Source organism: Cygnus olor, chromosome 1 (assembly GCF_009769625.2).
Source record: "Cygnus olor isolate bCygOlo1 chromosome 1, bCygOlo1.pri.v2, whole genome shotgun sequence".
Lineage (NCBI taxonomy): Eukaryota > Metazoa > Chordata > Aves > Anseriformes > Anatidae > Cygnus > Cygnus olor.
The window spans coordinates 197,839,385-197,858,319 of NC_049169.1; the positions used below are offsets into that span (position 1 = coordinate 197,839,385).

The 18,935-nt window shown below is 51.8% G+C and overlaps 1 protein-coding gene across 2 annotated transcripts in view; it reads right to left on the minus strand.

Moving 5' to 3' along the window:
• Nucleotides 1-18,540, minus strand: part of AMOTL1 (angiomotin like 1) — a 75,071-nt gene extending 56,531 nt beyond the window's left edge. Inside the window, exons 1-3 of one of the 2 annotated variants that reach the window (XM_040544214.1) lie at nt 18,373-18,540; nt 12,520-12,655; nt 10,594-10,644 (exon numbers count right to left, since the gene is read on the minus strand). In XM_040544214.1, the coding sequence (XP_040400148.1) occupies nt 10,594-10,644; nt 12,520-12,604 (136 nt within the window). In that variant the 5' untranslated portion in view covers nt 12,605-12,655; nt 18,373-18,540. Of the gene's footprint in view, nt 1-1,930; nt 2,013-10,593; nt 10,645-12,519; nt 12,656-18,372 lie in introns of those variants that run through there. The other variant, XM_040544217.1, reaches the window with a different exon arrangement.
• Between the last annotated feature and the right edge of the window lie 395 nt (nt 18,541-18,935).

The following is an 18,935-nucleotide window of genomic DNA, read 5'->3' on the forward strand; positions in this document are numbered from 1 at the left end:
CCCCGCGGCTTTCCGAAATCAGCTTGGGTTTGTCCGACCGGCAGCGAGGGAAGAAGCGGTTTTAAACGAGCAAATTTGGAAGCACGGGGATGGAGTAAAACAGCCGAAGCTTCTGCAGAGGAAACCTGTGCTTCGGTCCCGTTTTGCACCGCTTTGCTGCAGCGGACCTGGCGGAGAGGCAGGGATCACCACCGAGACGCGCATCTGCCGGGTAAACGCCACGCGGTCGCCTCCGGGACGAGCAGCACGGGCACTGCCCCGAGCTCCTCCGCAGCACCTCAGCAGTCATTTGTGGGTACAAACGAGAAATAAGTTAGAGCAATCCCAAACTCTGCCATCCTCGGGGGGGCCTCGGAGGGGCAGCGCCTGCGCCGAGAGGTCGAAGCTGTCCCCTCTCAGTGCTCCCCGAGGGGAAAGCGAAGCCTGGGGCGCATCCCCCCCCCTCTATTTGCCACCCCAACACGCTGCACCACGCCGGCCTCACCTCCGTGCCAAAGCCTCGCCGGTTTCTGCCCCCTTCTCCCTTTTACAGCCTCGCTCCCGTTTCCCCGGCAGGACGGGGTCGGGATGCTTTTTTGTCTGAAACATCCTCTTGCCAGCCCCGAGGACTGGATCCCTTATAGAGATTTTAGAGCCCAGTGAGCACAAAGTCATTCGGAGTCATTTCCCAACGGCTAGAGAGAGAGAGACCCACGGACATACACATATGGGAACGGCACCCTGGAAAAACAAGGGGACACCCCGACTTCAAAGCCACTCCTCCCTCAGAAAGCCCTCTCGGCTTATTTCTGAAGGGGGAAAAAAACACAGATACGTGTACAAATGTCAAAGCAGAAAGCCCCGAGCTGGCTGGACGCGGCCCGAGGCCCCGCAGACGCCCTGGAGCAGCTCCGGGTCCCCGCAGGCGCGTGGCAGCCCCTCCGCACAGCACCAGGAAAACGAAAAAAATAAAAATAAACAACAAAAAAACCACCACCGCACACCACTTTTTTTTTTTTTTTTTTTCCATCGCAAGAGGAAAACGAGCGAGCGGCGACCTTCCTGGATGCAAAACCACGGAGCACAAAACCTGGCGGGAGGACTGCGATGGGGGGGGGGGGGGGGATGTAACTTGGCGTGGGGTGTGGGTTTTGTCGGGGGGGTTTAACTCCTCTTTCAACGCATTTTGCGCTCGGACACGAGTTGCTCTCTGCTCTCCCTGCGGGGGTAGGGGGGGGTGAAATCTCAACCCCCCCCCCCCGCACCACCAGGAAAAGCCGCGGCAGGCCCCGGGTCCGAGCCGCAGCGAAGCCCCGTCTGCAGCCAGAACCGACCCCCCCCCCCCCTCCCCCCGCGCTCCTCCTTCAAAATCCCCCCAAAAAACGTCACTTTTGGGGCCGCCCCCGTCCCCCCTCCCCGCTCCTCTCCCGGTTTTCGGTGCCGAGCGGGGAAAACTCCCCCGGGTGCCCCGGGGAAGGTGCGGGGGGGACACGGCCGGGCTGGGTGAAGGCGGCCCCGAGCCCACCGCGATGGGGGGGGGGGGGGGGGCGGGAGTCCCACGACAACCGCGGGGGTCCCACGGTCACGGGAGGGTCCCCACGGTCACCGGAGGGGTCCCCACGACCACGAGGGGGGTCCCCACGACCACCGGGGGGATCCCCACGGTCACGGGGGGGGGGGGGGGAATCCCACGGACACGGGGGCGTTCCCACGGTCACCGGGACCCCGGAGGAGGGCCGTTTCCCACCGGATCCCCCCCCCCCTCGCGTTCCCCCCCGGACATATCCCCGGGAGCACCCCGCCGCGGTTCCGGCCGTGCGCCGCCGCTTCCCCGCACACGTGGCCGCGGGCACCCCCAACCCCCCCCCCCGCCGTGCGCGGGGAGCTGCGGACGGCCGGACGGACACGGACACGGACACGGACACGGACGGGGCCGCCCCCCGCCGGTTACCTCCGGCTCCGCGCCCCGCCGTCCCCGGCAGCCCCGCGGCCATCCGCGCCCCGCCGCTCCCCGCCGCGATCCGCCCGGGGCCGCGGGGCGGGGCGGGCGGCCGAGGGCGGCGGGGGGGGGGGCGGGGCCTAGCGTTGTGGGCGGGGCTTTTTGACCGTGCGGGGCGTGGCCGAGCCTTTTGTGGGCGGTGGTGGAGGGTTGTGGGCGTGGCCTAGGTTGGTGGGCGGGGTTAGCGGGTGGGGGGCGGGGTTAGCGGGTGGGGGGGCGGGGTTAGCGGGTGGGGGGCGGGGTTAGCGGGTGGGGGCTGGGGCAGCCGCGGGCCGCTGGGGGAGGCTCCGGGGCTGAGCCCCCCGTCCTAGGGGCCTGCGGGGGTGCGGGTGGTGCCCGTAGGGCCACACGGAGTCCCAGAGCCGTGGGTTAAGCCGAGGCAGCCTCCCTTAGTCCCTAGGGCGTCCTGTCTGTCCCCTAGGGCATCGTCCCCAGCCCCTAGGGCATCGTCCCAGCCCCCTAGGGCACCCTCTCCGTTTCCTACGGCAGCCTGCCCGGCCCCTAGGACATCCTTGCCACCTCCTAAGGCATCCTCCACATCCCCTAGTGCATCCTCCCCATCCCCTAAAGCACCCTCCCCCTCCCCTAAAGCATCCTCCCCATCCCCTAAGGCAGCCTCCCTGTCTCCTAAGGCATCCTGCCCATCCATAGGATATTGTCCCCATCCCCTAAGATATCCCTCCCCATCCCTAGGGCATCCTCCCCATCCCTAGGACATCCTTCCCATCCCCTAGGGCATCCTCCCCAGCTCCTAGGGCCCCATCCCCTAAGACACCCTCCCTATCCCCTAAGACATTCTCCCCATCCCTAGGGCAACCTTCCCATCTCCTAGGACACCCCTCCATCTCCTAAGGCATCCTCCCCATCCATAGGACATCTTCCCCATCCCCTAGGACATCCTACCCATCCCCTAGGGCCTCATCCCCTAGGGTATCCTCTCTGTCTCCTAAGGCAACCTCCCCATCCATAGGACATCTCCCCCATCCCCTAGGGCTGCATCCCCTAGGGTCTCATCCCCTAGGGCATACTTCCCGTCCCCTAAGACATCCTCCCCATCCCCTAAGGCATCCTCCCCATCCCTAGGGCATCCTCCCCAGCCCCTAGAGCTCCATACTCTAGAGTATCCTCCTCATCCTCTAAGACATCCTCCCCGTCTCCTAGGGTCCCATCCCCTAGGACAACCTCCCCATCCCCTAAGACATCCTCCCGACCCCTAGGGCATCCTCCAGCTTCACCTCGAAGCCCTGAGCACGGGGTTACAAACACAGCCCCTTCCCCTTGCTGCCCACCCGCTGCATCGCCCAGTTGCATGCGTGCAGGGCGCTTCACGCCGACCCCAGGATTTACGGGACCAGCTCTGTGGCGAGAGGAAATTGGCCAGTTGGGGTTTTCTCTGTGCCTCAGGACACCGGCCCCACAGGATGCGTTTCCATCTCGGCGGGGGTGAATCACCAACGCATCGCGGCACCGCTCCCCGGGGGCTGGCACAGCCCGGCGCTCCCCTCCTCGGCACATCCGAGCCTCGCACGGAGCCGTGCGGAGGCAGGCGGGGCCGAGCAGCCCCTCTGCACCCTTTTCCCGGTGATGCCCCATGAGACGGACCTCTTTTGGGGTGCTGGGCACCGCGAGCATGCTGCTTGGGTTCCTGCGTCCCGTTGTCCCAGGCGCTTTCAGCCGAGCGAGCTGTGTGGTGGCCACCCTTCTGCTTGCACTCCTTTCTCCTCGATCTTCATACACGGACACGATATTCAGGCCCCAGAGAGACTGACAGCGGGCTCTGCTTTCAAAATACCGCGCTGAAGGCGGAAATTTGGGTAGCAATGCAGCAAGAGCTGCTGTCCCTGCAGGATTCTCCGAAGCTTTGGAGCTGAAGCACCTACGGGAGCCGTCTGAGTTTTAGGGGCGCTGCCCTCCAGGGTGTGGGGCTGGTTTGGGAACAAGCACGGCAGAGATCCGGGGCACCTCCCTGGGCAGCTGATACAGGCTGGGTTTGCACTTGAGCAGAACAGGGAATTGCAAATCCCCTCTGCTGTTCAAGGCGGAGGCAAGGAAAAACATCGCATCCTTGGCGCACATTTTAACTTCCTCGGGGAAAAATAAACAGACTTAGGGGAGCAGACTTGGATGAGAGAGGGATGCTCAGTTCCCTCACCTGCTGCGGATGCCCTGAGTATCTCACAGCAGATAATTTAGGTCCAAATTCAAGATTTTCAATGACTAAATCCTCTGTGAAATCAAGGGAAACCTTGACAATAGATAATTAGGCACCTTGATCCACTGGACGATCAGGTCTTTAGTATCCCCGGTTGTGCAGCATCCTCTCCTACCTGCCCTGGAGAGGAATTCTGGCTTTGCTTACACACACTGGTGAACCATGAGCCCACCTGTCTATAAATGGAGGCAAAATTCATCAGCGATGATTTCAGTGCTAGAGGAACAAACATATGAAGAAATGGGATTATTTGCCCTCTTGTCTCTCAGTAGTATAGCAAGGGCAGCACGAGTTGCGCCACTACATTTCTGAGGAAAGCAACCTGTTATTCTGCTTAGAAGTGTAATTTCTCTTTTTCCCCATATCCCTCATTTTCTGGAGCATGTTTCCAAGTGATCCTCAAGGACTTTTTCCTCTTCAATTCCGTTTTGATTCAATAAACCCAGAGCTGGGGACCTCTGCGCTGCTGTCGCCCCCAGACCTGGGGCTGGACATCCCAAACCCCAAGTGACCCAGGTGTGGATGCCTGTAACATTTCCATCCACCCACGTGTGCAAAGCACACAGATTCCTAATGCCACAAGCAAAAAAACAATTGTACCACCTGCCGCATCGGATGGAAACAGCCTCACCTTTCCTCACCGGCCACAGCTCGTGTCAGCTCCTTTTAACCATCCTCACCTTCCCCCAAACACCTGTGAGCTCCGGGCAGAGGTGAGTCCCCTTGCAGCAGTTTCAAGCCCCGTCTGGCGGAGGTGTGTGAAGAAGCCAGCTACCGGGTGGGCCGGGAGCTCAGCTGCTGGCGCAGCCCTGAAGAAATGCACCCGGACAAATTAACAGCCACTGTAAGGTTTACACAGCGACAACTGTGAATATTTACCAGGTCCCCTCCGGTAAGTGCTTCATAGGCAGTGTTGTATCCGGAGGCAGCAGAAAGCGCTCTGCACATCTGTTTTTCCAGTTCTGCCAAAGAGCCTTTCATTTTTCCCCAATAACTTGACCTGCCTGGTTTCTGGCAGGCGCTGCGCAGCCGAGCGCTGCTCCCTGGGCTCCCTCCAGCATGGGATGAGGTCAAGGCAACGAGGAAAAAGAAACAGCTGGATGGCTGCTCAGCACTGGGAACAAACAGGGCAGGGTCCGGGGCTTTTTTTTTTCTTCCTTCCCTTTTTGCTTACCCAGTGGGATTTCATTCCTGGATGTATTTATTCCCCCGGCACACTGCAGCACCGAAGCAGCGTTTCCTGCAGTCGGCGGCTGTGGGAGCCTCCTGCTCCTGCTGCTGGCCCTGCTACAGGTGCAGAGAGCACATCAAGATAACCACCGCTGTGTCCATTTATCCAGCACGGGTCCTTGGGCTTTCCGCTCATCCACACGAGCATTTTGATCCTGATTTCCCTGGGTGGGTTTCACACCTTGCCCTCCCGCTCTGTTTTTCCATGTCAGCACGCTCCCATTAGCCTGCCCAAGAGCCTGGGGCAGGGAGGGCTGGGGGTCTCCCTTTTCAATCACATTTTTTCCTTTTTTTTTCTCTGCCATTCAGGCAGATCATCTGAAAACAGTGAGCGGAAACATTTCCAGTGGAGAGGGAAGGACGTGGGAAAGAAGGGGGGGATGAGGGAATGGAAGAGAAGGGAGGAGAGAAGGGAGCAAGCAAGGGAGAGAGACAGAAAAGCCATCTGCACATGTTCCTCCGTGGGGAAAGTTTCTCCCTCCCTGACCTCACTTTCTCCAAGGCCAGAAATTCCACCTCAGGCCTCGCCAAGGAGACAATGCAGGGCCACAGAGCGAGCGTGAAATGTTCTGGTTTCATCATTTGCAGAACAAAAGGAACACAACAGCCACAGCCTGATTCATATCTGCTGCAATCCAGCAGCCAGGCTGTGGGAGAGGAGAGGCAGGCAAGCAAAGGAAAAGAGGAGGAGGTGTGGGTTGGTGGTGGTTTTTACTCATGGTTAATCACCGTAGACACACGAAGGACCGCCTTGGCTTATACTAACCTGGTGTCTTCTCTCTGACATGGCCACTAAGCAGACGACAGCAGGGAAAATATAAGGAAGAGGACAAACACATGTGCTGTTTCCTCTAGTACACAAACCTATTCTCCAGCAGTTCCTGCACTGCGGGAACTTCCTGAGCCAGAGGCTGCAGCTACATCGTTGGGTTTGAGAGCCCTTCATGGACTTTTCTTCCATGATGTTTTCTAATCACTTTTTGAGCCCATTCATACTTTTGGCAAGCTGGACATCCTGTGGCAATGAGTTGCACAATGTAATTGTGCACTGTGTGAAGACACACTTCCTTTGGGTTGTTTTAGGGCTTTCCTTATTTACTCCTATGTCATTCATAACTCCCATATGTCTACCGTATCCTCCTTCAAGCACCTCTTTTCCACCTCAGCAAGCTGTAATTTACCCAGTGTCTGCTTTCATGGAAGCTGCTCTGTCCCTTGGTCACCATTGCCTCCCTTGCCCTCTGCTTAGAATCACAGAATCACTGAGTAGTTTATGTTGGAAGAGACCTTAAAGCCCACCCAGTCCCACCCCCCTGCCATGGGCAGGGACACCTCCCACCAGACCAGGTTGCCCAAAGCCCCATCCAGTCTGGCCTTGAGCACCTCCAGGGATGGGGCATCCAAAGAGAAGCTCTGCGAGGGCCTCATCACCCTCTGAGTGAAGAATTTCCTCTTTATATCTAATCTAAATTGAGTCTCTTTTAGTTTAAAGCCATTCCCCCTTGTCCTATCCCTAAAACCCCTGACCAAGAGTCCCTCCCCAGCTTTCCTGTAGCCCCCTTTAGGTACTGGCAGGCCGCTGTAAGGTCTCCCCGGAGCCTTCTCTTCTCCAGAGAAGCCCAGAAATGGGCTCGTAGCTCAAGGTACCGTTGAGCCATGCCCTGGTTACTCAACAGCAGAGCAAGGAGGGGTTTCCAAAGGTTGGGTTGGGCATGACAAGCAGAGCCCAGTCCTTAACAGGCAGAGAGAAAGAAGTGTTAGGAAGGGATTTTCCAGCCATTGTTCATTCCATTCTCGGAAACATGAGAATGATCAAAAGCTTTGCAAATGTGCAGGAAAGGAGGATATGAGTAACAGCCAGCAGAGATTCAGCAAGAACAGAGCTGGTCAGACTAATTTAATCTTCTGTGATGAGGTGATAAACCTTGTAGATGAGGGGGGAATTGCAGATATCATTTATATGGGCATATATGTAAGGATTTTAATACCGCGTCATATGGTATCACTCTAAGCAAGAGAGAGAGAGGAACCTGGGCTAGAAGAAAGAATTAATAGATGACACCATGACTGGTCAAAACCCTTCTCAGAGCTTAGTGACTAATGCCATGAGGCTACACAAAAAGCCTCTCCTAAATATGGTACTGATCAGCATTTCCAGGAATGATTCAGAATCCAAGCACAGCTTTTTCTGTTTGCAGTTGACATCAGGCTGGGACAAACTGCCAGTAAGCTGGACACAGGGACTGGAGTTCAAGGCAGGCTTGACAAGCAGGAAAAAAAGGATGCGAGTTGGTGATCTGCAGTTGGGTAGCGCCTGGAAGAGGAGAAGCTCCAGATGAAGTGGCAGTTCTGTGTGACCTGCAGATCCCTTGCCAAGCATGAGCCAGGACCATGCTCTTGTGGGAAAGGAAGACCTTGAAAGAGATGTTGGCACTGCACTGCTCCCAGCTTGGCCCACGGAAGGGCTTTCTCCAGTCCTCCTGCCCTCTGACGGCCTCAGCCAGGCGGCTTCTTCCAGCTCAGGAAAGATGAGAAACATTTAGAGACAAAGGAGAGCGGGGAAAACCACTACAAGTCTAGAAAAAACATCCTGTGAGAGAAGGGATTTGGGTTATTTAACACAGCCAATGGAAGGATGTATTAAAGAAAGAACAACCTTCAAGCACAGAAGGCACAATGAAACAAAGAGAAAATGAGTAAACTCTTTCTGCTTGGTTTTGGCAGCACAATGCGTCATTGGCTTACGTTCCAGACATTTAATTAGATATCAAGAAAACTTGCAGCGTTTGGAGCAGGGAAGCACTGGAGCAGGCTCCCTGGGAAGGCTGCTGGAAGTTCTCAAGACAGGTTGCTCCACCATGCCTTGGTGGTTTTGTCTGTGAGTCTTGCCCTCGGGCAGAAGGGAGGCGTAGCTGACCCCTGCTCAGACCTGCCTTTCTGTGACTTTTAGGATAGTGAAGCTTTGTTACCATATTGATGTTTTGTCTCAGGATGTTATTATTAAAATGCTGCTTTATTCTCTGCTCCTCTACCAGGTGCCCCGTTTCACAAGGGCTGAGCACTGACCTGGTGCTGCCAAGCCCTGGTTCCACCACCACTTAAATGCAGCATACATCTGATGGATGCTCTCGTCCTCTCCCCCCGCACCCTGTGGTTGCTCTTACCACCCCGCTGGCCTGGCAGAGGAGCTCATGCAGCTGTGCATGACTCAGGTCAGGAGGCTGATCCAGCTGAAAATTCACCAGCCAGGAGGGAGGCAAGAAGAGGGATCAGTTTTCCATTACTCGTCCTGCTATCTCACATGCTTTTGTCTGCTGTGTCTACCTCGGATGGAGCAATCACGTCTTGTGCTGTGCTTGGAAGGCAGAGTGGAAATGTAAGGTGAAACGAGCACTGCTTTCAATAATCTTTTCCAGACTGAGGGATGTCTGATAGCACTAGGCAGAGGGAAGTGGTGTCGGAGGAGTTTCTCCTGCCCCTCAGCTGGGAGCAGGGCTGGGCAGAGGCCCTGGGAGATGCTGACCAGCACGGCCAAGTGCCCCAGTAGGAAACAGCTCACACTGGATGCCACACACTGCTTTGTTAACATGGGGGAGATGCCAGGAACCAGGCTTCCCTGTGCTCCATCCCTGATCCCTGCCCCATCCAGAGTCCTGCCCCTTGACCGAAGTCATCAAGAAAACAGAGATAAATCTTATTTTGCACATCGTAAAAATCTGCTTCTAAACTAAAACCAACCAAATCTTATGTTGAAGAGGGAGCTTGTCTTTGTCACTGACTATGTTTGCTCAGACTTGGAGGTTTTGCCAAGGCTAAGAGAAACAGGCACCTGTCCCTGTAGGAAGGCACCAGTCAAGGGAAAATTGAAGAGATGCAGAAGATCAAGAAGAAAAGGAGCTGGAGGAAGCTGTGTCAAAGAAAATGTGTTTTAAAGTAACTTCATTCGGTTTACATCAGCTGGGCAGTGAATGAGGCAGCCAAGGGGAGGTTGTTGGCTCTATTCCCATTCCCTGTTAGACGTCCGTCTGGCCAAACGCGTGTCAAAGCAGTCTCTATCCTGACACCAAGTGGAGAGAGCTCACAAGAACTCCTTTAAAATGCAATCAAATGTATGAGACTGCCAGTGAGGACGGCTGCTGGCCCTGCCATCCCTTCTAGAGCCAGCGAGGCATCATGCAGTTCATGGACATCTCTGGATTTACAGTATTTTTTTCAAGATCCTGGGTCTTAGCAGCAGTGGTTTACAGAAGAGGTGGATGCACACGATAAAAATCACCACTCTGGGCTCCTGCACTTTTACCATCCTACCCCAGTTTCTACCAGTTTCTCATGTATTGAGCAGCCCAACACATGCACACTGAGCATCCTTACTGGGGACAAGGAGGGTTTCAAGAGCAGTGGGGAAACCGTCACCTGTAAAGTGAAGAGGAGGGCTCCTTTCCATGAGGAAGAAGGGCTGGTGCTCTGCCATTTGGTGACGGAATCCATGGTCCCATCGAATGGTGCTGAGCCCGGCACCATCCCCAGCCACCATCATTTGCCCCATCTCTAGCCTTCCCCCATGTCCTCAGGAGGGGCTGGTGCCTCCTTGATCTTCCCCCTTCCCTGAGTGCCAGACCTGCAGGGTTGGAGGTTGGGGGACCTCCTGCAGAGGTTCCCCACCCTGCACCTCATCTCCTCACCCTTTCTGCTAATTCATCCTGAGAAATGCATCTTTCTTGACCATTGCCTTGGAATTAAGGGGAGATTGCTTTCCACACCTCTACTTCTGGCTCCCAGGGCTAAAAACAAAACCACAAAACCCAAAGCCAAACAAGCAAACAAAAACTCATCCTGTTGCAAGGCATCAGTAAGTCACAGAAGTGCCAGCCAAGGGTTGGACTTCCAACCCAGAGCCCAGCAGCACCCAAGCACTAGGAAGGTGGCAGCTCAGCTCCCAGAGAAGAAATTCTGCACAAATTTCACACAGAAAGGTGCTAAATGCCTCTAGCATCCATCCCTCTGGTGGACAGAGTTCAAAAGCAACACAAAAAAAGGCCCTGGTGGTGATGAATTTAAGCACTGGAAAACATTCAACGTCTGCCCTGGGTTTTAACAAAGTCATTTCCTAATCACTCTGCTGGGTACAGAGGAAAAAAAAAGAAAGACAAAAACGTATTGCATATGGACTTACCCAGTTGATCCCGAGCAAATAGGGCTGGTGCACCTTCAGAAATGTCATTGTCTGAGAGAAGAAGAAGAAATGCTCAGAAAGGTCAGCTCAAGAGGTAGGTGCATAGAGCTTGGGTGAAAACGTCTGCTTTAAGCTCACTCTGCACGTGCCTGTCCCCCTTGAGGACAGACAGGTGATAGCACGAGCTGCCCAGGGGCTGTGCAGTCTCTGACCTTGCAGGTTGTTGAGACCCGGCAGGATACGGCCCTGAGCAGCCAGGTCAGACCTCCCACGTCCTCTCCATCACCCTACAACGCTCTGGCACTGCAGCATGGGCAGGGGATGCGAGCTGCTTGCAGTTGCACAGCTCGATACAGGCAGGACTGAGAGATGACTGTTTTGGAAGTGGTGGAGGTTTATTTATTTTCCAACACTTCATTCAATAACAAAGTGCTGCTGAAGTCCAGAAACTCAATGTAATTTTCAAAAAGAAAAAAAAATGCAGAGGGTTTTTTTTTTATTATTATTATTTTACTTTATTTCATTTCAGGTTTAAAACACTTGCTCAATACCTTGGCCAGACTAAATAAAAAGAAATAAATTTTAGTCTGGAAACTGTGGACTGCTGCTAGGGGGATCACAGAGGGTGTTTAAGACAGGCAGGTTCATGACATAATATAGCAGTCTATACCTATGGCGTTGCTAAGAGATCTTTCCACCCACTATAAAATGCTGTGAGATCAGTTAGAAAAGACTACTAGTTTAGAACAGCAATGGGCTGCATACAAAACTAAAGTCCAATGTTTCTTTAACTACTTTGTGTTTTTATAAGTTGTTGATGGCAGCAACTCTGCCCTCCTCTGCTTTACAGACCCAAGCGCGGTGGGATCCTGAATCCAAGAGAGATTTGGTTGCTTCAGCTATAAAACAATAACACAAAGCATGTCCATGGCAAAAAAAAAATAAAAAAAAAATAACGAAGCAGAGGTTGTTCTAAGGGGCAAAAAGCAGGGACTGTGGCAAATCCCCCATGCCCATCTCTTAGAGATGCCCCACACTGGCTGGCTTCATAAGCAGCAGCTGTGCTGTTAAAAAGATGCTACCCAAGGGTGCTCAGCTGGTAGGTTGTGCCCAGGGCTGCCGTGTTCCTAAAGCACTAATTTCCTTATCTAATTCAGCTCTGGTGGAAATGGAGGTGATGCTGTCCCCAGCGAGGAACAGCTAGTGCTGGCCTGGGGTGATGGGGCCGGGCAGGAGCACACGGGGTTGTGTCTGCCACATGTTTGAATGGGAAATAAAAAGCAAATCCCAGCAGCTGGCTGGAAATTAAGTAGAGATTAATTGATGCAGGAAATTGGTCTGCTGGCTATTTCCCATTGCATCTTCCCCAAGTACTTTCCTGGCAATTTCTGGAGAGTCATGCACTTGGGCTGGGAGGTCTAGTGTCATGTTAAATTGGGATGAAACCATAGGTGGTCCCACACAGGGCAGCCCTCATCCCTCCTGTCACTGCTGGGACAGCATCCCTGAGCACCCATCTTAAATGTTTCCACACAAATATGATTGAAGAGAGAATGGAATCTTTTACCAGCTCTCTTCCTCACTCCTCCTTAACCATGGTCATCGTGGACAATTAGGGTGGCGACACCTACCATAAGTGCTGTACTAACTTACCAAAACTTATTTTTTTATTTTTATTTTTTTATTTATTTGGCAAAAGGCTATTCCAAGGAATGAAATCAAGCAACAGATCGAGCTTGTCAGTCAATCTGCCAGTCCCTGCAGTTTGGATCAGACCTTTCCCACCTTTACACTGAGCACTACTTGGGCTGGATATAGCCGCATGCAGCCCCTAGGACTACTGCAAGCACAGTGATGGGCAGCAGCACATCGGGAAGGCTCCCAGCATGGTCACCAGGCAGATTAAAAACTGCAGTGATGTCCTACCTCCTTTCACACTGGCAAAGGGATGGATCCCACCACGAGACAACCAGTTGGTTTCATCCAGCTTCCAGTTTTCACCAAGGTCCATCTCTGATCTGCAGCATCAAAGCTCTGCTTGTGATGCCTCCTGCAGCTCTCTCTGGGGAATAACCAGAAGACAACACTGAATGCCTGTCCTGCTCCACACCACTGACAGCTGCTGAGGAGCTTCTCTCAGCAGAGGAAAATGTCTTCTCAATGTTTCAGGCAGAAAGGAAAAGATTAAAAATTTCATGTTTCAAGGAAGAATATTGGACCAAGGGGTAGGTAGCTGCCTCTGCCAAACCTCAACTTATCATATTGACAACTCTGTTGGCTGGGTCAAAAGGCCACTGATACTTCAACCATCTCCAATTTCTGCTAATGCTGAGAAGTTCCTAATCCCTTGCCATATTTCTGGGGATGGAGTTTTATTTCTGAACAGGATGATGTACTGCAAGGGCATTAGTCATGGCTGGGATTCACAGCACAAGGAGACAGCAGCTCACATTTTCCCTCCCGGACGCCTTGGACCTGTGCATCTGTGATGCACCGGGGACATTTCACCCATCTTCCTTTCACTAAAGTAGGGTTATAGAATCACAGAATGGCTTGAGTTGGAAGGGACCTTAAAGCCCACCCAGCTCCACCCCCCTGCCATGGGCAGGGACACCTCCCACCACACCAGGTTGCCCAAAGCCCCATCCAGCCTGGCCTTGAGCACCTCCAGGGATGGGGCATCCACAGCTTCTCTGGGCAGCCTGGGCCAGGGCCTCACCACCCTCCTTATACCCAATCTAAATCTACCCTCTTGCAATGTAAAACTATTACCCCTTACCCTGCTGTTATGGACCCTAGTAAAAAGTCTTTCTGTCTTTCTTATAAGCCCCCTTTATCATCACAATTTATAGGAATTAGTTGGAATTTGATGCCATCATGGGCCTGAATTTAGGGTGCCCCTGGGAGGAGCAGGTAGCGATGGAGGGACACCATCACAACAGCACCATTTCTTTATGAAACAAGGCACAGGAAAAGAAGGATGGGCCCTGTCTCCATGGCCCAGTCCTACCACATGCATGGGCTCCATCTCCATGGCCTAGCACCACCACATGGGAGGGCCCTGCCTCCATGGCCTAGCGTCACATGTATGGGTCCTGTCTCCATGACCCAGCCCCACCACCACATCTCCTGTGCACAGGTGAATCCCGGCCACCACCCCACCATGGGGAGATGCCACAGGAAGACGTGGCAGCCCCAGGTCAGCATGTCAGCCTGGCAAGCCAGCTGTGTCCCCGTCGGGGTGAATCATGGCTGTACCAGTGCTTCCCTGGCTGGACAGGCCTGTGAGAGGTCACTGCACCCGCTCCCTTGCCCAACACCTTCATTATGTGTAATTAAATCCTTGTGCGGGTGCATTTGCTGAGCAGCACACAGAACAGGTCACTGCTGCGTGCAGACAGCATGATGTTTTCTTGATGTTGCAAATTCACCCGAAGCACAATTACGAGGTACTGAAACTCTCAGAGAGTTTGGGCTGAATATGTAACTAGTTTTAGCTGAAAGAGCAAACATTCTGAGAGAAGCTGCAAGACTCCATTTTGACATTTTAATAATGAAATATTTTTGTTGTTTTTTCAAATGATGTTTTCTGTCTGGGATTGACCTAGTTTGCTTTTTCTTTTCTTTTTTCTTTCTTTTTTTTTTTTTTTTTTAAGCTATGAAAAGCACTAAATAATCCTAACCAGAATGTATCATGCAATGCCTATGAAAAGGAATAAAAAAATCCTAGAGAAGAAAAGAAACATTCTCCTTTAGGGGGTGACCCAAAACAAAAAGTATTTTCTATTTTTCAGTTCAGCAACTGAAATGAAAAACCTATTATTTGCACAGCTCCACTACTGAAAGGCATCTCGTAAACGCGTACTGCTGGCAATTTATTCTTTCCACCTGCCAAGGGACAGGCTTGTCTGCAAGTTCAGTAAAAGTATGAGAGAGAAAGAACGAAAAGGCAGTTTATCAACATTGCAGAGAAGATAAAATGGCTTTTCCATATTCACTAGTTTCTTTAACGGAAGAAAAAAGCCAGCTTCCAGACCCCAGCCCTTTGCCTGCTGTCCATCTCTGTTCAGAGTCACATGGACATGAAATGATTCAGACACAAGCCCCAAGCTCCCATCAAACAGAAAATTAATTGCAAATGTACAACTTCCGACTTTACTGATGCATAAGATCTAGTCAGTACAGGAGAAAGCAAAAGTAGGTTGGCATGGAAAGAGATAGACACGGAGCAGGGCCCACCAGCTGTAAGCAATGTTTGTGCAGAGGACTTGCTAAAATACAAAGGAAAAGAAAGAGGCATTGCTGCTCTGCCCGGTGACTTGATTTACACTCTGGCTGCTCGAAGTGCTCGGGCTTGTTGCAGTCAATAGCCAGCACCTATTACCTCCATCTTTTAAGAAAACAAACAAACAAACAAAAATGTCAGATTTCCAGAGTGCCTCCACTCAGATCCTGTGCTCGGTCTCCATTTAGAACAGGAGAAGCTCATTTTACACACCCACAGCTTCCACCAGTCATCTGAAAACACAAGATGAGCAAAAAGACATGACATTCCTGCTATGATACGTGATACCTTAATACAATATAAAAAATAATGGAAGGCAGGGTAAGTTAAGACCCCATTTACTTCACAGCCTTCACTATACTTCAGCTAACACCCACACAGATCACAAAGCACTGTCCCTTTTCATCTTGACCTATAAAGCTCTTCCAAACTGCAGAATAAAATAGCATAACACTGGAATAATGATTTCAGCAATATTTTACCACCTCTCTGATCTATCAGAAATGTCTGGCAGAGAACAAGCCTCGTTCAGGCTCCTCATTGGGAACATTTCTAGTTTAAAACAATCTGCCACACAGCACTTCTGGGCGCCCAGCAGCTGCGCTGGGAAATTTTTTTTCAGTATCATGAAATACAGAATTCACATTGCCAGACCAGGAGGAATATAAAAGTTAATGACTTGAGACTAACCCAGATGGAAAACTGATTACAGTGTCAAACCCTAAACACTCCAGCAAGCAGGGCTTAAGCTAGACGACAAGAAGAAGCTGGCAGCTCTCACCCAAACACAGCCCACAAAACCTGCTCCATCCTCACGGCTCACCAAAACAGGACATTGCTGACTGGATGTGAGCTGTTGCACGAAGGATCTCCCATTTCTCAGAGCTACTCTATCTCCTTTCTCACAGTTCAACTCCAGAGCTGTTGAACAGGCTGTAGCTGCAACCACCTACTTGATGGGAGGGAAAAAACAGTGATATTTTCCAGGAGCCACAGGCTGGAGGTGGTTTCCATGGTCAAGCTAAGCATTTCTGGTCCTTCTTTCTTCCACAAGGAATGAAGGAGGGCACAGTTTCACAAGATGCTTATTCCCACCTGACCTAGTGCGTGGTTAGGGCCGGAGATCACCACACACCGCCGTATTGGTCTGAGCTTCCAATGCAGAGAAACAGTTGGTATTGAATGATTTGGTCATTTGGATGATGAACCTTTCCAGTGACTTGTGGTGGTTAGGAGCTCATGTGTGAAGCTTGCAGAGCAGGGTCCAGCCTAGCAGAGTGGTGTGGTGTGGGGTACCTTGATGGTGGAGAAGCACCAAGTCAACCGATACTGCCTTGGCCTGTATGGGAGGGCCGTATCACAGAATCGCAGAATGGCTGAGGTTGGAAGGGACCTCTGGGTCCGTCTGGTCCAACCTCTGCTCAGGCAGGGACACCCAGAGCAGGCTGCCCAGCACCACACCCAGGCAGCTTTTGAAGATCCCAAGGAGGAGACCTCACAACCTCTCTGGGCAGCCTGTACCAGGGCTCCGTCACCCACACAGCATAGAAGTGCTGCCTGGTGCTCAGAGGGAGCCTCCTGGGTGCCAGTTTGTGCCCATTGCCTCTTGTCCTGGCACTGGGCACCACCGACAAGAGCCTGGCTTAGTCCTCATTGCACTCTCGTTTTAGGTATTTATAGACACTGATGAAATCCCCCCTGAGCCTCTTCTTCTCCAGGCTGAACAACCCCAGCTCTCTCAATCTCTTCTCACAGGAGAGATGCTCCAGTCCCTTCGTCATCCTCTTGGACCATGGCAAGGGCCAAGCCAAAGTGGCTTGGGAGAACAGAACATGGGAGAGAAATCTCGGTTTCTGCTCATGTTGCAACCCCCCCCAGCAGGGACTGGACACTTCTAGTGCATTTCCAGCAAGAAAGAGCACCAATCATTTTTGGGGGATTTGGGATGGACATTGGCCATGGCAAAGGGATGAGGAGGGCAGCCAAGGCAGGACTGAGACAAGCAGAAGGGGATGAAGAAGGGCACTTGGTCTGGCTGGAGAAGAGGGAGAGAGCTTGGGCAGGTCGCTGCATTTCACCTCCCACTGCACCACTTTGCTGCCCTGAACACTCTCCTTTAAGTAGTCCAAAAGGTGACTAATGAGCTGTTTGTTAATGCCATCATTCAAAAAGCTCTATTTGTAGCTGGTCTTAAAGAGTTTTTTTAAAGCGGTGCGTTTCAGCCAACTGGCACAGAGCGTGATTGCAAGTTAATAACATGACCTCATGGTAGTTATCTCAAACTAATACATCATTAATCTGATCTTACGACAGCTACAGGAGAAGCCCAGAGCCAAGAAGCACTTGCAGGCTCCCCAGTCCCCAGGACAGAAGCCCTTTTCATAAAAGCTGAGGGTTTACATACAGCAGACATGTCAGGACAGGCTCCTCTGCAAGTTATATCGCTCCCCTTGCCTCAACTAAAGAAAGAAATGGAAAACAAACAAACAAACAAACAAAAACAACAAAAAAAAACCAAAACAGAACAGCAATGAAAAAAAAAACGAACAAACAAACAAAAAAACACCAAAACATCCAGGAGCCATGAAACACATCTCCTCCAAAAGGATCCTTTCCCAAAAGAGCAACCACCATGGAAGCAAGCAGGTGGGCTCCCAGCATCATAGGGGCACATTGGGTTGTCTCTGGTACATGACAAAGCCCTCTTGGAGGGCCTGGCCCAGGCTGATATCAGGGGTGATATTCACAGGTCTCAAGTCACCTGCACTGAAGGGGACAGGAGCTCAAACTCTTCTATATCCCTTTGGGTATGGAGTAATTGTGGAAAGCAAATCAATAACCACTGTTTGCATGTCATGATTTCAATTGAATAGCCCTTCTCTATCTGGGTACATGCATCTACATAGATATTCGGGAACAATAACTTGAAAAGCTTTAAAGATCTTGTCTTTAAGGTCAGCCAAGCTCTTACTCCCACTCCTGAGCAAGGACCCCTCAGGAATGGCCCCAAAGAACACAATGGGACGCCCACAGCCTCTCCCAGCACTGACTGCCCCTTCAGTAAAACCCATCTGAGGTTCTGGGTCAACCCAGGTTTGTGGTGGTTTTAAGTAAGGTCCCCCAAGTTACTGCAGGGAATAATAACATTTCTTCTACTTTTCTGTTTTCTTCCAAATTCAGCAAATTAAATTGTAACGCAATGATTCAGATGTTAAACCACCTAATTCAAAGACAGTGTCTCGTTTTGTGTCTTCCACAGATCTGCCTGTGCTAAAACAATGCTACCAACCACCACCACACCTCATTTTTTGCCACTTATCTTCACCGGTGATTAGCTGCCAGGTTGTTTTACCTGTAACAATCACTTATCTAGTTAAGAGATGATAATTTCTCCGTGCTGTTTGTTTTTTGCATCCAGATTTCACCTCCCAGCTCCAATCTCAGTTTGTACACGATCTCTCAAGAAGCAGTAAAATACAAATGGTAAATCTTACCTCGCAAAATGTCCGTGATTTCTCCAGCAATAAAAAGAGCCTGTGCCTCGGTGCTGCAAGACCAAGCTTTCTTTCTCAGGGAGGTGTTTGTCCTTTGTTAGGAAAGGGCTCCACAAAAACTATGCAGCCATTGCCTGGACTTGCTTTGGGTTGTGTGGGTAAGTCACGGGAATTCAGCTGCTCTTGTGTGTTCAAAGAGCTTCAAAATTCTCTAACCCACCTATCGGCATTATGGTTCCCACAAATATGTGAAGTATGCGTTTGTCTTCCTGAGTCATATAATTATCTTGGAGAAAGTAAAGCCACGGAAGTGCAACGGAGGGGAAAAACATGGACTGGCCACTTGAATTCCTCGAAGGTCAGCAGTGACCCGGCAAGAAGATCACCTCCAAAAGGTGACAACGGCATGAAGGAGACTTTGCTAATTCCTATGTACCAAACATGAATCTAATGGAGGTGTGGGGCTGTCTGCTTCCACTCCTGCCTTTCCCCATGCTAGACGTGCCAAGGAGAATCGGCAGCACCTTCTCGAAAGCAGACAGAGTGCTAGGGGAGCTGGCGTG